At 35.8% G+C, this 21,909-nt stretch overlaps 1 protein-coding gene across 26 annotated transcripts in view; it reads right to left on the minus strand.

Moving 5' to 3' along the window:
• Positions 1 to 21,909, minus strand: part of CTNNA3 (catenin alpha 3) — a 1,517,748-nt gene that overhangs the window by 674,990 nt on the left and 820,849 nt on the right. For 3 of the 26 annotated variants that reach the window (XM_070563786.1, XM_070563779.1, XM_070563776.1), the window contains exon 10: positions 1,203 to 1,482. The exons of the other annotated variants lie outside the window; for them this stretch is intronic. In XM_070563786.1, the coding sequence (XP_070419887.1) occupies positions 1,477 to 1,482 (6 nt within the window). In that variant the 3' untranslated portion in view covers positions 1,203 to 1,476. Of the gene's footprint in view, positions 1 to 1,202; positions 1,483 to 21,909 lie in introns of those variants that run through there. 26 annotated transcript variants of the gene reach the window in all.

The following is a 21,909-nucleotide window of genomic DNA, read 5'->3' on the forward strand; positions in this document are numbered from 1 at the left end:
ATTTATATTTTAAAAATTTGGCTTTATGTTATTATATAATTGGCTAGTTAGGTAGTTTAAAATCTCAAATACTGTTTCATAAAGTGATCCTACCTTATAATATATACCTATAATAATAGGTATATATTAGCTAATATATGATCCCCAAATAAAATGCTTAGCAAATGATACAGAGAAAAAATAATCAGTGTAATTAAGACTCTTTTGTGTTTCAATAAATGAAACTGTTCATTTGAGTTTATTCTTGAGTCTGAGGTGTAATCAATATGTCTTTAGGAGTTCTAAAGGTTTCTTTATATTGGGAAATGAATTGCAATAAAGTATTTCAGAAGTCATCACCCCCAAGTGATGGTTTAATGACCTCTGAAATATCTTACTTCATTCTAGTGCTAAATTCTTTTAACCACACTAACACGGAAGCTCTTTAAAAGCCTAGAGTCACAATTTAAGACCCTGGCTTTGTTATTTTTTATGGATTGGCATAAACTCAGTCACCTGTTCACAGTCAGCTCTGCCCTCAGCACTTCACCACTCTCATTCACAATGTTGTCATCTCCATGTACCTAGTTATCAGTCACAACAAGGTCTATGGCTCCTCTTAGTGTGCATCACGCTATTTGTTATCCTCAAGTTCGGTGCCTTTTCAAGTTTGGCATCTGCAGAAATATCAACGCAGATTCCTAAGATTTTAAAACAACGTAAAAAGTCCATATTTACCTTGTATTTGGTTATTCTGCAATTGCTCAAGGCCAACCAGTAAACTCGGTAAAAACTATACCAGAGAACGAGTTCGTCTGCTGGCATTAACTCTACCACTTAGAAACAAATTGTCAAGAGGCACAGAATAGCTAAAGGACTAGATTATCTGTGCACCATCCTTTAAAAGCCGGGCCTGATTCTAAAGGATGTACCCCATATGTATTCACATTATTCTTTCATTCAATTAACAATTATAGAATGGCTACCAAATGCACTGTAAATGGAAGATCTGGCAATGCATAAAACCAGAATTCTAGGTGCTGATGACTTAGCTAGAGAGAAAAGGTACATAACATTACTCCATGATAAGACAGGAGATTATGAGTCATATTAATGGCATTTACAATAGAGGGCTCCGGTAATCACCCTTGTACCACTGCACTGTACGCCTTAGGCGTGTTCCTTAATTTTTTATTTTTGAAATAAAGAATGCAGACTAGCAGTTCTCTTAGGCATTTTTATTTGGCTGTCCCCTATCCAATCAGTGGTAATAAAGTTGATTTTTTCATTTGTGTAAATGCTAACACATATTACTAGGTAATATTAAAAAATAGATTTCAAAGCCAAAATCATTTGCCAAGACAAAGAAGGATATTTTATAAAAGGTGTAACAGAAGAAAAAGGGGATGAGCTTTGAATCCATTCAGACCTGTGCACATATTCCAGCTCTGCCATCTTCTGTGTGACGCTGGCAAGCTGATTTGCCATTCTTAACCTTCATTTCTATAAAATGAAGCAAATAATATCTAAATGAAATAATGTATGCAACATTGTCTAGCACACAAAGGCACTTACACAGGATAGCTATTACTGTAAGTACTATCTGCATCGTATTCTTCTTCCTTCTCTAAGCCCTTGCACGTGAACCATAGAATTTTATCTTCACAGTACTCTGTAAGGCAGCATTATTCCCATTCTGCATCTGAGGAAACTGAATCACCAATCAGCTTGGTCACTGCCGTAGGGCGTACTAGGGAATCACTTCTACGTCTCTCCACAAAAACAGATGCAGAGAGAGTCTAAAGTGAGTTCCCTGGACTCTCCATGAGTATCACATATTTGCAGAACTATTTTCATCCCTACTGGGGTTTGTTCCCACAACTTTAAATACTTTCCTCTTACATGCTGCTGAAAGTGGATGCATTGTGGTGCGCATGTGCATGTGCAGGTATGTGCCAGAAAGACAGTATCATGGAGCTGTGATTGGTAGAAGGGGTTATTAATTGCATTTTGATCAATAATCTCAAAGAACTATTCAAGAGAACAAAATATTCTTTTCATTAGGATGATGGAGATAGAAGGCACAACAGAAATAAAATGCTAGTGGACTGTTACTTACCCAAAAGCATAATACCCATAGTCCAGTGGAAGAGCTAGGAATAGAATCTTAATAAAATATTTTTATTTTATATCACTTGAATGTTGCTTACAAGATAAAGAAGTGTTTATTGTCTTGAGCTTTAACATTTTTATTTTCTCCTATGTGGTCCATAATTTGGAGAAAGAAAGTATTCAGTACGTCAACAAGGTAAAAAGAAAAAAAATCGTGGGGCCGGCCCCATGGCGTAGTGGTTAAGTTCACTCACTCTGCTTTGGCGGCATGTGGTTGGTGCGTTTGGTTCCCAGGCGTGGACCTACACACCACTTGTCAAGCCATGCTGTGGCAGCATCCCACATACAACATAGAAGAAGACTAGCACAGATGATAGCTCAGGGACAATCTTCCTGAAGCAAAAAGAGGAAGATTGGCAACAGATATTAGCTCAGGGACGATCTTCAAAAATGGTAAATGAGCTGGAAATTCTTCAAAATTAAATGGTTAATCGTGGCCACATTTGTGAACAAGAAGTTGCTAAATCCACATTTATGTAATGATCACACCATCGAAGCCTGGACACCTCTCTATTTAGCTCATATAAAACTGCCTGCAGGTCACACTCTCACCACAGCACTACAATCCTTTTTTAATTCAGCAAGTAGTTTTATAGCTATGAGTCTTCTGAACACAAATTGAATTGTGGAAAGCTGATCTACAGACCATCACTTAGGCTATCTGCCAGTCACAACTCGGGTCTAATCTTTGTTAGCTCCCTGCAGAATTGTCCGAAGCGGACCACAACTTTCAGAAGTGGCATGCCGGTTTGTCATGGAAATGTGGCTTTCATATGCTGGAAGATTTAGAAAACAGGACTCGCAAAAAAGCAGACTCCTGCCCCTGTGAGGAATAACTACTCTCGTGTGGGTCGTTCAGTTACAATTCTCAGGGAGGAAGGTATCCTAGAAACAGGCATAGAAATAGATGGATCTTGGGTGATCCCTATGCTTTTCCTCATTTATCTTCCTCTTGCTTTTTAAAAAAGGTTTATATCAACCATAAAAATAATAAAATCAGGTACACAACGAGAGGATTTTTTTCCCACTGGCATGAACTCATAGGTCAAATGGGATGCTTATACTGACAACAGTCGAGACGTCTAAACAGAAGAATTGATGGCGACAGTCCATTTCTTAAAGAAAGCTGCTGACGGTGCTTCCTGCTGTTAGTTCTTGCCACAGACCTCATCGATTCATCTCTGGCATCAAAGATATTAGCACCACCCCATGCCAAACCTAAGCGAGATTTGGAAATTGGAAATTATGGTAACATAAAATGTATGCATTCTGGAGATTAAAAGCCTTCAAAGTTCTCACAGCGAGAATGCCAGATCCATTTGTGCATCTCCAAGCTTATAAAGCAATTTCATAGCCATTTTCATTGTCTTCAAGAATATCTTTTAAAAAAAATACTACTACTTTAATGTTTCTCCTTTGGTCCTTGCCAATTTTGCTAAAAATCATTGAATTTTTTAAATCAAATAAAACTGCCAATTTGAGTGTAAATGTCCCCTGCTGGCTGTTTTTCTAGGTGTATCTTATATCTGAAGTGCTGCTAGTTGACAGATACACTACAGCTCCTATCTAATTAATATGCTAGAGATTCTGGCTATAGCATTTAGACAAAGACAGTGAAATAATATTGATCAACTATTGATCAGAGATAAATGATGTTCACTAATACAAGACATTTAAGAATGACACATCTTGGAATTTCTTTTTCATATCACTAGATTTTCATTTTTACCTGGGACTTCTTAAATTAATAAAATAATTAATTAAGTTTATTTTTTTAGAGCAGTTTTAGGTTCACAGAAAAATTGAGTGGAAAGTACAGAGATTTCCCACTTACCCCTAACTCCTACACATGCATAGCCTTTCCTACTAACAACATCCGCCCCCAGAGTGGTACATTTGTTACAATCGATGAACCTACACTGACACATCATATCATACATATCATAATGTAAACTACAGTTTACCTTATGGCTCACTCTTGGTGTTTTACATTTTATGGGTTTGGACAAATGTATAATGACATATATCCATCATTATAATATCATACAGGATATTTTCATTGCCCCAAAATTCCTCTTTGCTCTGCCTGTTTACCTCCCTCCACCCCCGCCTCCCAAACCACTAATCTTTTTATTGTCTCCATAGTTTTGCCTTTTCCAGAATGTCATATAGTTGGAATCATACAGTATGTAGCCTTTTCAGATTGGCTTCTGTCACTCAGTAATATGCATTTAAGATTCCTCCATGTCTTTTCATGGCTTGGTAGCTCATTTCTTTCTAGCACTGAAAAATATTCCATTTTCTAGATGTATCACAGTCAATTTACCCATTCACCTACTGCAGGGCATCTTGGCTGCTTGCAAGTTTTGGCAATTGTGAATAAAGAGGCTGGAAAATCAATGTGCAGGTTTTTGTGTGGACAAAGTTGTCAGCTCCTTTGGGTAAATATCACGGAATGCAATTGCTGAATCATATGCTAAGAGTATGTTTAATTTTATAAGAAACTGTCAAACTGTCTTCCAAAGTGGCGGTACAATTTGCATTCCCACCAGCAGTGTATGAGAGTTCCTGTTGCTCCACATCCTTGCCAATATTTGGTGGTGTTAATGTTTTGGATTTTGGCCATTCTAACGGATGTATAGTAATACCTCACTGTTGTTTTAATTTGCAATTTCCTAATGACATATGACATTGAACACCTTTTCTTATGCTCACTTACCATCTCTATATCTTCTTTGGTTAGGTGTGTGTTCAGGTCTCTGGCCTTTTGCCCGTTTTTTAGTTGCATTGTTTGTTTTCTTATTGCTGAGTTTTAAGAGTTCTTTGTATATTTTGGACATGGTCCTTTGTCAAATATGTCTCTTGAAAACATTTTCTCCCAGTCTGTACCTTGTCTTCTTATTGTCAACATCACCTTTTTCAGGGGGAGCGGGGAAGGAGGAAAATTGGCCCTGAGCCAACATCTGTTGCCAATCTTCCTCTTTTTGCTTGAGGAAGATTGTCACTGAGCTAATATCTATTCCAATCTTCCTCCATTTTATGTGGGGTACCACCACAGCACGGCCCGATGAGCAGTGCTAGGTCTGCTCCTGGGATCCCAACCTGTGAACCCTCAGCTGCCGAAACAGAGTGCAAACTTAACCGCTACACCACCGGGCCGACCCCAACATTGCCTTCTTCAGAGCAGAAGTTTTCAATTTTAGTGAAGTTCAGCTTATCAATTGTTTCATTCATGTAAATGCCTTTAGCATTTTATCTAAAAAGTCATCGTACCTAAGATCATTTAGGCTTTCTCTTATGTTATCCCCTAGGAGTTTTCTAGTTTTGCATTTTACCTTTAGGTCTATGATCCATTTGAGATGATTTTTGTGTAAGGTATAAGGGCTGTGTCTAGATTCATTTTTTCCATGTGCATGTCCAGTTGTTCCAAAACCATTTGTGGAAAAATAGGAGTTTTATGGTTTCGGGTCTTACATTTAAGTTTTCAATCCATTTTGAGTTAATTTTTGTTTATGATATAAGATAGTGGTCCAGTTTCATTCTTTTGCAAGTGGCTGAGCAGTTTTCCCAACACTATTTATTGAAGAGACTGTCCTTTCCCCATTGTATATTCTTGGCTTCTTTCTTGTGAATTAATGGACCATACATGCATTGGTTTATTTCTAGGCTCTCTATTCTGTTCCGTTGATCTATGTGTCTGTTTTTATGTGAATACCATATGGTTTTGATTGCTATAGCTTTGTACTGTAGTTTGAAATCAGGAAGTGTGAGGCCTCCAGCTCTATTCTTCATCAAGATTGCTTTGGCTATTTGGGATCTTTTGTAGTTCCACACGAATTTTAGGATTGTCTTGACTATTTCTATGAAAAAGATCATTGCAATCTTGATAAAAATTACATTGAATCTATAGATTGCTTTGGGTAGTGAGGACATTTTAACAATATTAATTATTCTAATCCATAATCATGAAATATCTTTCCATTTACTTGTTTCTTTTTCCATTGTTTCATTAATGTCTTATAGTTTTCAGTGTACAGATTTTTCACCTCCTTGGTTAAAGTTATTCCAAAGTATTTTATTCTCTTTGATGCTATTGTAAATGAGATTTTTTTCTTAATTTCCCTTTATGATAATTCATTGCTGTATAGAAATGCAACTGTTTAACCTGTAACTGTACTGAATTTAACAGTTTTTGGTGGGATTTGTAGGGTTTTCCATGTATAATATCACATCATCTGTAAATATAGACAATTTTACTTCTTCCTTTCCAGTTTGTATGCCTTTTTCCCTCAGTTTTATTGAGATATAATTGGCATACATCACTGTATAAGTTTAAGGTGTACATTGTGATGGTTTGATTTACATATATTGTGAAACTACTACCACAATAGGTTTAATTAACATTCATTATCTCATATAGACAACAAAAAGAAAAGAAAACATTTCTCCTTGTGATGAGAACTCTTAGGATCTACTCTCTTAAGAACTTTCCTATATATCATACAGCAGTGTTAACTGTAGTTATCATGTTGTACATTACATCCCTAGTACTTATTTACCTCATAACTGGAAGTTTGCACCTCTTGACCATCTTCCACCAATGCCCCCTCCCCCCTGCCCCCTACTCCTCATCTCTGGTAATCACAAATCTGACCTCTTTTTCTATGAGTTTGATGTTTTTGTTGTTGTTGCTGTTGTACCCACCATCTCTGGTAACCACATATCTGACCTCTTTTTCTATGAGTTTGATGTTTGTTTTGTTGTTGTTGCTTTCTTAGATTACACATATAAATGAGGTCATATAGTATTTGTTGTTCTATGTCCGACTTATTTCATTTAGCATAATGCCTTTAGGGTCCATCCTTGTTGTCACAAATGGTAGCATTTCCTTATTTTTTATGGCTGAATAATATTCCAATATTCCATTTACATATACTACATATATATAAAATATATACCACATTATGTATATATATTATACTACATATATATATAAAATACCATATTATATGTATGTGTGTGTATATATATATACATATATATTTATAGACACATCACAACTTCTTATCTATTAATCCATAGGTGGAGACAGGTTGTGTCCACGTCTTGGCTACTATAAATAATGCCACAATGAACACAGGAGTGCAGCTATCTTTTTGAATTAGGGTTTTTGTTTTCTTTGGACATATTCCCAGAAGTAGAATTTCCAGTAGTTCTATTTTTAATTTTTAAATTTTTGTAGACCCTCCACACTGTTTTCTATTGTGGCCATACCAATTTACAATCTTACCAACACTGCACATCCATGTCAGCACTTGTTATCTCTTGTCTTTTTGATGATGGCCATTCTAACAAGGATGAGGTGATTTCTCATTGATGTTTTAATTTGCATTTCCCTAATAGTGACGTTGAACATCTTTCATGTACCTGTTGACCATTCATATATCTTCTTTGGAAAAATATCTATTCAGGTCCTTTGCCCATTTTTTAAATAGATTTCTTTTTTCTTTTTTGCTATTGAGTTGTATAAGCTCTTGACATGTTTTGTATATTAACCTTTTATCAGATATATGGTTTGCAAATAATTTTTTCCATTCCATAGGTTGTCTTTTCATTTTGTTAATGGTTTCTTTTGTTCTTTGGGCTTTTTAGTTTGATGCAGTCCATTTGTTTATTTTTTATTTTGTTGTTCATGCTTTCAGTGTGATTTCAAAAGATTCATTATCAAGATCCATGTCAAGGAGGTTTTTTTCCTGTTTTCTTCTAAGAGTTTCATGGTTTGGGGAATTACATTTAAGTCTATAATCCATTTTGAGCTAATTTTTGTGATTTGTGTAAGATAGGAGTCATTTAACTCTTTTACATGTGAATATCCAGTTTTCCCAGCACCATTTATTGAAGAGACTGTTTTTTCTCCATTGAGTATTCTTGGCTCTCTTGACAAATATTCATTCACCGTATATGCTTGAGTTTATTTCTGGGCTTTCAATTGTGTTCCATTGGTCTATTTGTCTGTTTTTATGCCAGTACAATACTGGTTTTATAACTATAGCTTTATAGTGTAGCTTGAAATCAGGAAGTGTGATGTCTTGCTTTGTTCTTTCTCAGGATTTCTTTGGCTATTCAAGGTCTTTTGAGTTCCATATAAATTTTTGATGTTTGTTCTATTTCTGTAAAAAATGCCATTGGAATCTTGATAGGGATTGCACTGAATCTATAAATGGCTTTCGGAAGTATTGACATTTTAACAATATTAATTTTTCCAGTCAATGAATATGGGATAACTTTCCATTTATTTGTGTCTTCTGCAATTCATCGATGTCTTGTAGTTTTCAGAGTAGAAATCTCTCGCCTCCTTGGTTAAATTTATTACTGAGTATTTTATTGTTTTTGATGCTACTGTAAGTGAGATCATTTATGTCTTTTTCAGAAAATTTATTGTTAGTGTATAGAAATGCTACTGCTTTTTGTCTGTTAATTTTGTATCCTGAAACTTTACCGAATTCATTGATTAGTTCTAAGAGTTTTTTGGTTGAGTCTTTAAGATTATCTATACATAAAATTATGTCATCTACAAATAGAGACAATTTTACTGCTTCCTTTCCAATTCTGATGCCTTTTCTTTCTCTTTATTGCCTGATTGTTCTGGATAGGACTTCCAGCACTATGTTGAATAAAAGTGGTGAGTACGGGCATGTTTATCTTGTTCCTGATCTTGGAAAAGAAGCTTTCAGTATTTGCCCATTGTGGGCTTGTCACATATGGACTTTATTATGTTTTGGTACATTCCCTCTACACTCAGTTTGTTGAGAGTTTTTATCATGAAACGATGTTGAATTTTGTCAAATGCTTTTTCTGCATCTACTGAGATCATCATATGACTGTAATCCTTCATTTTGTCAATGTAGTGTAACATATTGATTGATTTGCAGATACTGAACCATCCATGCAGTCCCAAAATAAATCCCACTTGTTCATGATGTATGATCTTTTTAGTGTATGATTGAATTCAACTTACTAATATTTTGTTGAGAAATTTTGCATCTATTTTCATCAGGCATATTGGCCTATAATTTTCTTTTCTTGTGTCTTTATCTGGCTTTGGTATCAGGTTAATGCTGGCTTATAAAATGAGTTTGTGAGTGCTCCTAATTTCTGGAAGAGTTTGAGAAGAACTGGCATTGGTTCTTCTTTAAATATTTGGTAGAATTCATCAGTGAAGCCATCTGGTACCAGGATCTTTGTTGGGTGGTTTTTGATTACTGATTCCATCTCCTACTCATTATTGGTCTGGTTAGATTTTCTATTTCTTCATCACTCAGTCTTGGTAGGTTGTATAGTTCTAGGAATTTGTCCATTTCTTCTATGTTGTCCAATTTGTTGGTGTATAATTGTTCATAATAGTCTCTTATGATCCTTTGCATTTGTGTGGTATCAGTTATAATGTCTCCCCTTGCATTTATAATTTTGGTTATTTGAGTCCTCTTTTTTTCTTTCTTGGTGAGTCTAGCTGAAGATCTGTCTATTTTGATTATCTTTTCAAAAAACTCTCTCTTAGTTTCTTTGATCTTTTCTATCTTCCTATTTTTTCTGATCTCTGTTTCATCTATTTCTGCTCTGATCTTTGTTAGTTCCTTCCTTTTGCTAACTCTGGACTTTGTTATTCTTTTCCTAGTTCCTTGAGGTGTACAGGTTGGTTGTCTATTTTAGATCTTCCTTGTTTCTTAATGTAAGCATTTATCACTATACTTTCTTCTTAGAACTGCTTTTGCTGCATTCCATAAGTTTTGGTATGTTATGTTTCCATTTTCATTTGCCTCAAGATATTTTTTATTTCTCTTTTGATCTCTTCTTTTATCCATTGGTTGTTTAGTAGCATTGTTGTTTAATTTGCATTTACTTGTGAATTTTCCTGTTTTCTTCTTGTAATTGATTTCCAGATTCATACCACTATGATTAGAAAAGATGCTTGATATCATTTCAATCTTCTTAAATTTATTAAGACTTGTTTTGTGCCCTAACATATGATTTATCCTGGAGAATGTTTCTATGTGTGCTGGAGAAGAATGTGTATTCTGCTGCTGTTGGATGGAATGTTCTGTATGTGTCTGTTAGGTACATCTGGGCTAATATGTAGATTAAGTCCAATGTTTCCTTATTGATTTTCTGTCTGGATTATCTATCCATTCTTAAAAGTGTGGCACTGAGGTCCTCTGCTATTTTTATATTGCTGTCTATTTCTCCCTTCAGATCTGTTAATATTTGTTTCATACATTTAGGTGCTCCTATCTAATGTTTATGCATTTTTAATTTCAAATTCCACTTGGTCATTGCTGACTATAGAAAAGTGATTGACTTTTGTGTGTTGACTTTGCTATAATCAACCTTGCTATAATCACTTATTAGTTCCAAGAGACTTTTGTCAATTATTTTAGATTTTCTAGATAGATAATCAGGTCATCTATGAACAGAAACACTTCTATTTCCTCCTTTCTTATTAGGATTTTTTAGGCTAATATTTATGGCAACATTAATATATTGTCAGACATTGTCTCAAAAGCTTTACTAGAGTTACCTCATCTGATTCTTGCAAATATCCTGTTATTTCCATCTTCCTAATGAGAGATTAGAAGTTGTTTAAATTCACACAGTATTAGAATCAGGATTTGCTTTTCTGACTCTGTGCTATTTTCTACTACATTAGCATGTACAGCCTTCTAAGATTCTTACAAGTTTTAGTATTAAAAGCAGCACTAAACTTCTTGCTTAAAATAGTTTTAAAATCAGATCAGCTAATTAATGCACAAGTTTTCCATAATTCTTTTAAGTGTACCACACACACACACACACACACACACACAACCTCTCCCCACCATAAACTAACACAATAAGTAGAAAATATTTAAATGGATTTGTTTTGTATAACAAATAGGTTAAAAGCATTGTTATTCAAATATTTAGCAATTAAAAATGATTGGATGCTGGAAACTACAAAACATTGATTAAAAAATCAAAGATAGCTTAAATAATTGGAGAGACATACCATGTTCATGGATGAGAGAACTCAATATTGTTGAGATGTCAATTCTTTCTATCTGGATCTAAAACTTCAATGCAATTCCAATATTAATCCCAACAGTAGTTTTGTAGGTATTGATGGCCTCATACAAGAATTTATACAGAAAGACAAAGAAACAAGAGTAGCCAAAACAATTTTTTAAAAAGAACAATGTTAGAGAATTCAGAACACCTGATTTCAAGGGTTGTCATAAAGCTACAAATTTAAAGACAATGTGGTATTGGTGAAAAGTAGACACACAGGGCAATGGAATAGCACAGAGAGATCAGACATAGACCCATAATATAGGTCAACCAATATTTAACAAAGGGGCAAACATGATTCAATGAAGAAATGGCATTCTTTTCAACAAATGATGCTGCAACTATTGGGCATTCATGTGCAATAAATAAATAAACAAATCTTGACCCCTACTTTGTGCCATATACAAAAATTAACTCAAAATGAAACAAAAACCTAAATATAAAAACTAAACAGTATAAAACTTCTATGAGAACACTTAGGAGAAAATCTTTGTAACCATGGGTTAGGCAAAAGTTTCTTATATAAAACACAAAAGTATGATCTGTATATGATAATATTCCTAAATTTGACTTCACCAAAATTTAAATTTCTGCCTTGAACAAGATACTATAAAGAGATTAGAAAGACAATCCACAGATATAGAGAAAATATTTGTGAATTACATAAAGAACAAAGGGCTTTAATTCAAAATATATAAAGGACTTTTAAACAAAACAAAAATAAGTAAATAAATAACCCAATTTTTAAAAAGGTAAAACGACTGAACAGACATTTCACCAAAGAAGATGTTCAGGTTGGAAAAAACGATACAAAAAGGGAATTAGGCATGCTCAGGGAATTGGGCATAAAAATAAAAGACATAAAAGTTGGCAATGAAGAAGTACAATTGTATTCTCAGATGGCAGGATCTTGTATATAGAAAATATTAAGGAATACACATACACACATAGAGAAACTAAAAGAACAAATAAACAAGTTCAGCAAGGTTGTAGAATATAAGATCAACATATAGAAAAACACAATTGTATTTCAATACACTGCAAAAAAGAACCTAAAAGTGAAACTAAGAAAGAATATCATTTACAGTAGGATCAAAAAGAATAAATGTTAGAGAAAAATTTAAAAAAGAAGTGCAAACTTATACACTGAAAACTATAAAACATTGTTGAAAGAAATTAAAGCGGATCTAAATAAATGGGAAGGTATTCCATGCTCATGGTCAGAAGACTCAATATTATCAGGATGACAATACTCACCAAACTGACCTACAGATTCAACACAATTCCCTTCAAAATCCCAGCTAGCCTTTTCAGAAATTACATACCTATCCTAAAATTCATATGGAAATTCAAGAGACTCATGAGAGCTAAAATGATTTTGAAAAAGAAGAGCAAATTTAGAGGACTCACACTTTCTGATTTTAAAACTTACTACAAAGCTATGGTTTCAAGACAGAGGGGTACTGACATAAGGATGGACATATGGATCAATGGAATAAAATTGAGTCCAGAAATAAATCCTGACATTTATAGTCAGTTGATTTATATCAATTCAAGTTGAAAATAGTAGTCTATTCCACAAATAGTGCTGGGACTAATGAATACCCACATGCAAAAGAATGAAACTAAACTCTTACCTAATTCCATATGCAAAATAACTCAAAGCTAATCAAAGATCTAACTTAAATATAAGGGCTAAAAGTATAAAACTATTAGAAGAAAGCATAGGAGTAAATCTTCATAACCTTGGGTTAAGCAATGGCTTTGTAAATATGAAGCCAAAGGTATAAGCAACAAATGCAAACATTGATAAATTGCCCTTCATCAAAACTTAAAACTTCTGTGGGGCTAGCCTGGTGGCATAGTGGTTAAGTTCATGCACTCTCCTTCGGTGGCCCAGAGTTCACTGGTTCAGATCCCGGGCACAGACCTAGCACCACTCATCAAGGCATGCCGTGGTGGCATCCCACATATAAAATAGAGAAAGATGGGCACAGATGTTAGCTCAGGGCCAATCGTCCTCAGCAAAAAGAGGAGGATTGGAGTCAAATGTCAGCTCAGGGCTAATATTCCTCACCAAGAAATTAAAAAAAAAAAAAAAATTAGAACTTCTGTGCTTCACACGATACCATCAAGAAAGTGAAAAGACAACCCATAGAATGGGAGAAAATTTTGCAAATTATATATCAGATAAGAAACTTACCTCTAGAATATATAAAAAATGATTATATTTCAATAACAATGACAAAATAACCCTATGTTTTAAATGGGCAAAGGATCTAAATAAATATTTCTCTGAAAAAGACATACAAGTGGGCAATAAGTACATGAAATTATGTTCAACATCATTAGCCATTAGGGAAATTCAAATCAAAGCCACAATGAGAAACCACTTCACACTCACTGGGGTGACTATAATCAAAAGCAAACAATAACGAGGGTTGGCGAGAATGAGGGGAATTGAAACCCTCATGCACTGCTGGTGGGGATGTAAAATGGTGCAGTCAGGTACCACTGGAAAAGAGCCGAGCAGCTTCCCAAATGGTTAAGTATAGAGTCATCATATGACCCAGAAATTCCACTCCTAGGTATAGACGCAAGAGAAAGGAAAACATATGCCCACACAAAAACGTGTATTAAAATCCTAATTAGAATTATTCATAACAGCCAAAACATGGAAACAACCCAGGTGTCCATCAACTTATGAATGGATAAATAAAACATGGTATATCCATACAACAAAATTGACCATAAAAGGGAATAAGGTACTGGTATGCTACATATGGATGAATCCAGAAAACATTAAGCTAAAGGAAAAAAGCCTGTCATTAAAGATCACATATTGTATGATTCCATTTATATGTAACATCTAGAATAGGCAAATCTATACAGACAGGAAGTAGACTAGCGATTGTCTAATTTGGGAGAGATGGAAATATTTTAAAATTGATTGTAATGGTTGTACAACTCTGTGAACATTCTAAAAATGATTGAAATGTGTACTTTAAATGGATGAATTCTTTGGTATATGAATTGTATCTCAAAAATATTGTTACAGAAAAAGATGTTCAACATCATTAGTAATTAGGGAAATGCAAATTAAAGGCAAAATAAAATAATACTATATACATATTAGGATAGCAAAAACAAAAATCAAAAAATGTGACAAGACCAAGTACTGGGAGGGCTGTAGAGCAACTGGAACTCTCATACATTGCTGGTGGGAATGCAAAATATTCTAGCTGTTTTGGAAAACAATTTAGCAGTTTCTTATAAAGTTAAACGTACATGCACCATATGACTACCTGTAACATATGAGACATCTGGACGTTGCATTTCTGTGTCTTAAATGTGCTAGTCTTTCTGTCTCTAAAATATCCCTCTTTCCCCATCTCCTTGGACTAATTCAACTTTAAACCTAAATCTTCTTTAGTTTACAGTTTGGAAGTCAGTTCCTCAAAATTTTAATGTTTCTCCTAAACCAACCTAATCACCACTGATGTTGTCATAGGACCCAGTAGATCATCCAACACACTGCTTGTCACAACCGTATACAATTGCCATTTACTTTTCTTTATTTTCTCCTAGATGGTAAACTCCAATAGGGCAGAATCTATCTTTCCTTTGTCTGTGATTGAATCCCCAGCACCCAGCACAGCTCCTGTTTTAAAAATATATTTGAGAAGCAGATGACTTTTTGCAAACTCTTTAGACATCATGTTGCTAACAAAGGAAAATTAAAGCAACCTTAGTTATTCTCCTTTGACATAATGAGTAATAATTTGACTATACCACTAGTTAGAGCGCAAGAGGGAGAGTTAAAGTGAAACAAAGATGGGGGGAAAAGAAGGAGAATTTGTAGTAGTCATTTACTATGCTGATTCAAAGCACAAAAGTCAAACCCTCTAAGGATGTTCTGCTTTTCTTTTGGAACTCCATGTATATTTCACAAAAGCATCAGAGTGACTTAGAAAACCCAAGTCTCTTTTCAAGCTGCTTAGACTTTAGACAAAGTGATCAATGGAATGTCGAATAAATTTGACTTTGTTTTTCAGTAATGAGAGTATTTTTTGAAAAGCATCAAATCTAATAATTCCATCTCACAGAAAGCGCCAAGCCTAGTTGTTTTCTTATGAGAGGGATTTTCTGGATGTACTCAACCACAGCTTTAACTATGTCTAACATATGTGTGAATGATCCTTTGGCAAGATCTCCCTTTCTCTCTCTCCACTCCAACCCTAGCGTTGCTTGCAAGCAACAGAGGGGATAAGAGGAAATAGCTGATCTTCTCCGTGCCCTTAACCCTTTTCAATTCAACTTCTGTCTCAAAGTTAACCACTACAGAAAAAGAAACTAGAAGGAACCCACTTCCCCAAACCAAGTGCCCTTCGCGTGTTTTACCACATATCTGCAATACCTGATTCTCACTAATAGGACATCCTTCATATCTCATCTGCATCACTTACAAAAATCCATCTTGGTGAATCTTGTCTTTCAAAATTTGACCTTAGAGCAGAGATTGCAAAATTAGTGGTCTGTGACATTATGTATTGGCACAAATGATAGAATTGTGCTTTTGCTTTTATTTTGTTTTAAATTGATTTAGTTGTCTACACTTAGAAATCAAGAGATTTTTACATTAAAATCTATATTTCTGGGTTCTTTTACGAAATTGTAATGTCTGACAACACTGGGCCTACATTCATGCACATCAACAACTGATTGAAGAAAAGTTGAGGCCGACCCCTTAGACTGGGCTTAGCTCCCCGTTTCCTCATAGGCCCATCCTACAGGGCCCTGTCACTCATCACTTGTTTGTCCCCTACTGTAAGCATTTGAATTTGCTGCCCCTACCTTAGGGTTGCTCTGCACACCAGGCTGAGAGGGGGCTGAGAGATGGGGAAGGGCACCTTTGAATGCATTTTAGGTTAGGAAGATACTTATACTAAAGTGCTCTGTAATTTTTTACTTCTATTAGGGATGTAATAGGTTTTTGTGGACTGAGGAAGCCAAATAGTACACATAACACTGATTAAAAGACAAAATATATTCCAAGTTCCAAACAACTAACTTCCAAATGGAATACTTGGACTTTCTCATTAGAAGATGATGCCTAATCTTGCTTAGGTCTTCTATCCTGGGCTAATCACTAGGTAGCGAGGCAGCTACCTAAGAATTATAAAGAATGACTGCATGCAGGAGGATTTCATGGGCATGACTGTGTGTTTCTGGCTCTCTGCTTCTCTAGTTTGGGAAGGCGGGACAAGATTAGAGATTCTTAGAGAAAAATAAAATCAACTCTTGGAACTTTTGCAGCTTCATCCACTGAATAGCAGGTCTCTTGTCCAAAAGCATTCAGAAAGGTTTCTCCTCTCTCCGTCAAGGAATTAAACATATAAAACCTGGGCTCACTTTCCATTTTTAGATTTATTGTGCTACCTTTATTCCTTTAATCTCTGCCATTGTTAGAACTGAGCTGATTCCCTACTCTGCCATTTATTGGCTGTGTGACCTTAAGCAAGTTGCTTAATTTTTCTCAGCCAGGGTAACCTTACCAGCAAAACGGTAATAAAAGTATTTATCTCAATCATTGTGAGCATTGATGTAATGAGGTAATGAGTATAAAACACTTTGCATGATGCTGGTACAGGTTACTAAATGTTTTATGTATTTTCCTTTATTTTTTCCCTTTTTATTATTTGAAATAGAAGCTATTTTTGCCCTGTAAAAGCCATAAAATAACCACTCCTCCAATACTTCTGGGTAACTAGCCTTCTCCATTCACCACCAAATCACCTACACACATAAAACAAATAAACGAACTCTTCTGTCTGATTTCTAGAATTTTGAATGCCAGGAATGGAGAAGATTATTTAACCCCTCATAGTCCATTTACAGAAAACGAAACTGAATCCCAAAAGGTTTAATGATTTGCTAATGTCTCTTAAGCAAGGGAGTAGAACTCATCTGTTTTTAAAAATCAAAAGACTGGGGCTGGCCCATGGTCTAGTGGTTAAGTTAGGCACACTCCACTTTAGCGGCCAGGGGTTTGGTTCCCAGATGCGGACCTGCACCACTTGTCAGCAGCCATGCTGTGGTGGCAACCCACATACAAAATAGAGGACTGGCACAGGTGTTAGCTCAGAGACAATCTTCCTCAGCAAAATGAGGTAGATTCGCAACAGATGTTAGCTCAGGGCAAATCTTCCTCCGCAAAAAAAAACCAAATAAACAAACTAGTTTTATTCTCTCTCTTTAACATATGATAATAAGTTAGGTTTTAAATGCAGCCCTTTTTAAATGGCAGTCTATATTCATGAGCTTAGAATCAATTGTTGTGGGTTACAAACATGTATATCCAGATGCAAAATAGTCCATACAGAAGATCTCCTAAAATATGACTTCCCTTTAGACCCTTCCCAGGTGAGAAGCAACAGTAGCTCTCCAAATCCATTTAATGGATCCAGTTCTGTAAGATGAAATCTAACCTCCCACCCTGGCAATCACATACTCAAGGCTATTCATCAACTGCCTCTATTCTACTTTACGCTTCTGTCAATTTAGCAATCTAGATTTCCTTTCTGCTGTATTTCTGAAACTCAGGAATGAGCATTGTGCCTTTACTCATGCTGCTATGTCCACTTGGAGCTCTAGTTTTTCAAATCCAATTCCTGCCTAGTTTTCAAGTTTTGATGTAAATGTTGCTTATTTCATGCTGAATTCTAAAACTACTCTAATCCCATCTAGTTTTCTCCCTCCTCTTAATTCCGAAACACAAACATTCCATTCAAAAATATCTACATTTGATTGTGGAAAGTCTCAGATTTTTCTATAATTGTATCACTACCCTTTTCCTATATTCCGAATGCCATGAATGGAAAATTTATAAAGAAACCTCTAAAACATGGAAAGGAACTCACTGTGCATTCAGGTTAGGCTTTTAAGGATCATGTTTACCAATGTCTTTTAGCTGAAAGAGGATTAAGATGCTGAGCAGTTTCTAACCCAGGGAGTGGGCAGTCACACCTGTGTGTTCTATTCTACATAAGCAAAAGCATTCCTGACTTAGCTATCACACCCTTTCCCCACCAAAAGAGGGGAGCTGCCAAGATGCTCACTGGGAACAGTTGTTGGTTTGTGTACGACTGTAAGTATGGGTTTGTTCTTTTTCTTTTTCTTTTTTTTTTTTTCTTTACAAGGGAGGGAAGGAGGAAGAATGGAATGAAACTCTAAAAGCTTTATTTATAACCAAATATATCCTTGTTTGATAACAGATAATCAATTAAAGCAATGTGTGACACTTAAACAGCATTCTGCCAAAAAGGAAAGATATTAGTAGAGCTGATAGCAATCAGCGCTTCTTGCAAACAGCGAGAGTCCCCTGTAAAGCCTTCTCTCTTGGCACAGGGGCTTTGTTAAATCTGGCTCACCATTTTGTGAGTGGGAACAATCAGCTTTGTAGGATGAAGGGAAGTATTATAATTAAATGTCCACCCACTTTTTCCTTTTTGATGAAAAGCTCCCTTGAAACTTACTAAAATAAGGTGCATCAAGACAGATGAATTTTTGATGAATAAGTCAAAGCACTGACGAAGCTGGTTTTTCTCATGGAGAAATTTCTCTTTAATTCGTTGAAAATTTTCAGGCCTAGATCATTAACACTGTCATATTTAAGGATAATTAATATGGTAAAACCCATGGGATAAACTGAAGATTTTACCGTTTTAGTTAGTAGGGACTATAGTGTTCAGCAAGAACTGACTTGCTGAGAACAAATCATATTATGTTTCAAAATAATAGTGGAGTTTTTAAAAATTAATTTTAGAGAAATATTTAATAGTAGCCATTATAATAAACAATGAAGTCATTAAATGTAATGGCATTCTTCTGAATAATAGTTATATTACTACATTATAGTTACAAACTATATCTCTGAAGTGGAAAAGTTCTTTAAAAGTGTCATCACATTGTCTGAAAGTCCTTCTGAGGGAGGTCTGGAGCAGGGTTTATAATATCTGCTTTCGATAATTAGTAGCAAAAGAATTTACTAATATCACTGTGGAAAATTATTTTAAAGTATCCATGTACAGTAGAGTAGGGAGGTAATCTACTAAAAAATTGGTCTCAGGAGCCAGCCCTGATGGCCTAGTGGTTAAAGTTTGGCACGTGCCACTTTGGCAGCCCTCCTTCTGTTCCCAGGCATGGAACCATGCCACTCATCTGTCAGTAGCCATGCTGTGGCAGCGGCTCAGATAGAAGAACTAGAAGGACTTGTAATTAGAATATACAACTATGAACACGGGCTTTGGGGAGGGAAAAGGAAAAAAAAGAGAGAGGAAGATTGGCAACAGATGTCAGCTCATGGTGAATCTTTCCCAGCCAAAAAAAAAAAAAAAATTGGGCTTAGGTATATATCTCAAGTCCAGTTACTGGAATCCCCAAAGTCACTTTTTAGAAAGAAAAACTTGGCTGATGTTATGGATGTGTTTCTTAATTCAATACAGATTTATTGAACACTATCTGTACAGACTTTGCTACCAGAGGAGGCTCAAAGCAATAAAAGATAAAATCTTTACTCTCTACATTACTGAATATTTTTATTTTTAAGATAAAATTAATATTTTAAGCTTCCTGTTTAATAGGTATTATTAGTGGAAGCCACTAATAATAATTCACTAAGAGTGAATGGTCACCATCAGTGCAAGATCAAAGTACTGGGGAGCATAATTCAAAGAGCATGTTTGTCATTAACGGCTAATCACTATGTCAAGATGATTTTTTAAATGCCAAACTCTTGACTCCTGCTTCCCATTCCCACTGTGGCTTGGTACATCTAAAAGCACAGGGTAACTTGGATGTTTGAAGTAGGAAAAGCTTTACCTAGTAGTTACTTAGTTCAGCATAACTAAGGTAAAACTAGCCGCAAGGATCTAGGTCTCCGCTTATCGGTACTGCCCAGGGCTGTATAACCGTCATTTCACTCATGATCATTTTATACCAAACTACATGCTAATACAGCTGGAGAGCTCAGACATGACTCCACTAGAGACTGAGAATGTTCAGACCCAATTTATTGGCCACTCTGCTCCTCATTTCCATTTCTCCCCCCAACGTCCCCAATCCTTTGGGTTTCCTAATTTCTATTACCTTAGAATTTCTTAAAGCTTTACGTTTTGCTATGTGTTCAGTTCTACTTTTTATTATCGTTTTGTAAAAGTTACAGGTTGACCATTATCTAAAGTGTTCCTTCAACAGCACGGAGTTTTTCTGCAAAGATCTGATAGGAATTCTTTAAAAATGGAGGGTTTTTTTCCATTTAAGTCTTACTTCAACAAGTTCACTGATTTTAGATTTCTTTGACAAACATAGTTGAGGTATCAAAACCCAGACATGTTGAAAATAGCTTTTTCTTGAAGTCATTTAGATTCGAAGACTTTCTGCCCTGCTATGTCAAATTACCCAGCCCTGGAATGAGATGGGTAGACGTGCCTGTCTGTGTGGGGTGGTAGGCAGGCAGGAGATGGAGGATCGGTAAGGAATCTGTATAAAGTAAGCTCACAACGTCCTCCAAAACTGCTATATGTCAGCTCTCCTATTTCCCGGGACTCTGTCACAGACACTTCTGTCTCAATGTTTGTGGTAAATTAATGACGATTTTCTCTGTTGCTTTGGTGAGACAGCTCCTTTCAAAAGAGGATTTTCCTGGAAGATGAATGCAGTGCTCTTTTTTTCCTTCTTGATATATATAAACAACCTAGTGTGCAAGTGGTATACTTAAAAACCATCTGCATTTTCTCCTATGGCTGTATCTCTTAGAAAACTAGAAGTATCTCAACTGTAAAGCGTATTTGTTAGGTCACAGAATTTTAGAAACTGGTGGTGACCTTAGACATTATCTTGCTTAACCTTCACTTTATAGATAAAGCAAATCAAGCTCTGAGAAGAGAAGCATAGTAGATTAAAGGTGGCTGCAATACCTTGCTGTTCCTTCCACTGGAAGGTGAAGTTGCACACTCCCCCCTCCCACCCCTTGTGTTTGGGCAGGCTCCATGATTGCTTCGACCTATAAAATATGGTGGAAGCGGCACTCTGCCAATTTCTGGGCCCAGGCCTTAAGAGAATGTCAGCGTCTACTTCCTGTCTCTAGCTTGCTCTTGAGAATTCTCAGCTCAGAACCCAGTAACTACGCCGTGAGAAGCTGAAGACACGAGGAGAGGCCATGCATTGGTGCTCCGGTCGACTATCATAGCCGAGCTCCCAGCTGTCAGTTAACATGCACTTTCAGCCACGTGAATGTGCCATCTTCTAGGTCTGGCCTGCTCACACCTTTGGAGGGCTCCATCCCCAGCTGATATTTGACAGCAATCACATGAGAAACCCTAAGGGAGAATTGCCCAGCTCTGCCCAATCAACTCACAGATCAGCGAGAAAGTACTAAATGGTTGTTTTAGGCCACTAAGTTTGGGGATGGTTTGTTATGTTGTAAAAGCTAACTGGAACTGAAAATGACTTAGACCAGTTTCCATATAATTGCAGAGTGGGAACTAGAAGACCCTAAAGCTAGTCTAATCTCATTATAATGTGTTAAGGGAACATACAGAGTTAAATAAGACCCATTCTCAGTCCCCTGGTAGCTCAAAATTCCAAAATCTTTTA

Source organism: Equus przewalskii, chromosome 1, assembly GCF_037783145.1.
Source record: "Equus przewalskii isolate Varuska chromosome 1, EquPr2, whole genome shotgun sequence".
Taxonomy (NCBI): Eukaryota; Metazoa; Chordata; class Mammalia; order Perissodactyla; family Equidae; genus Equus; species Equus przewalskii.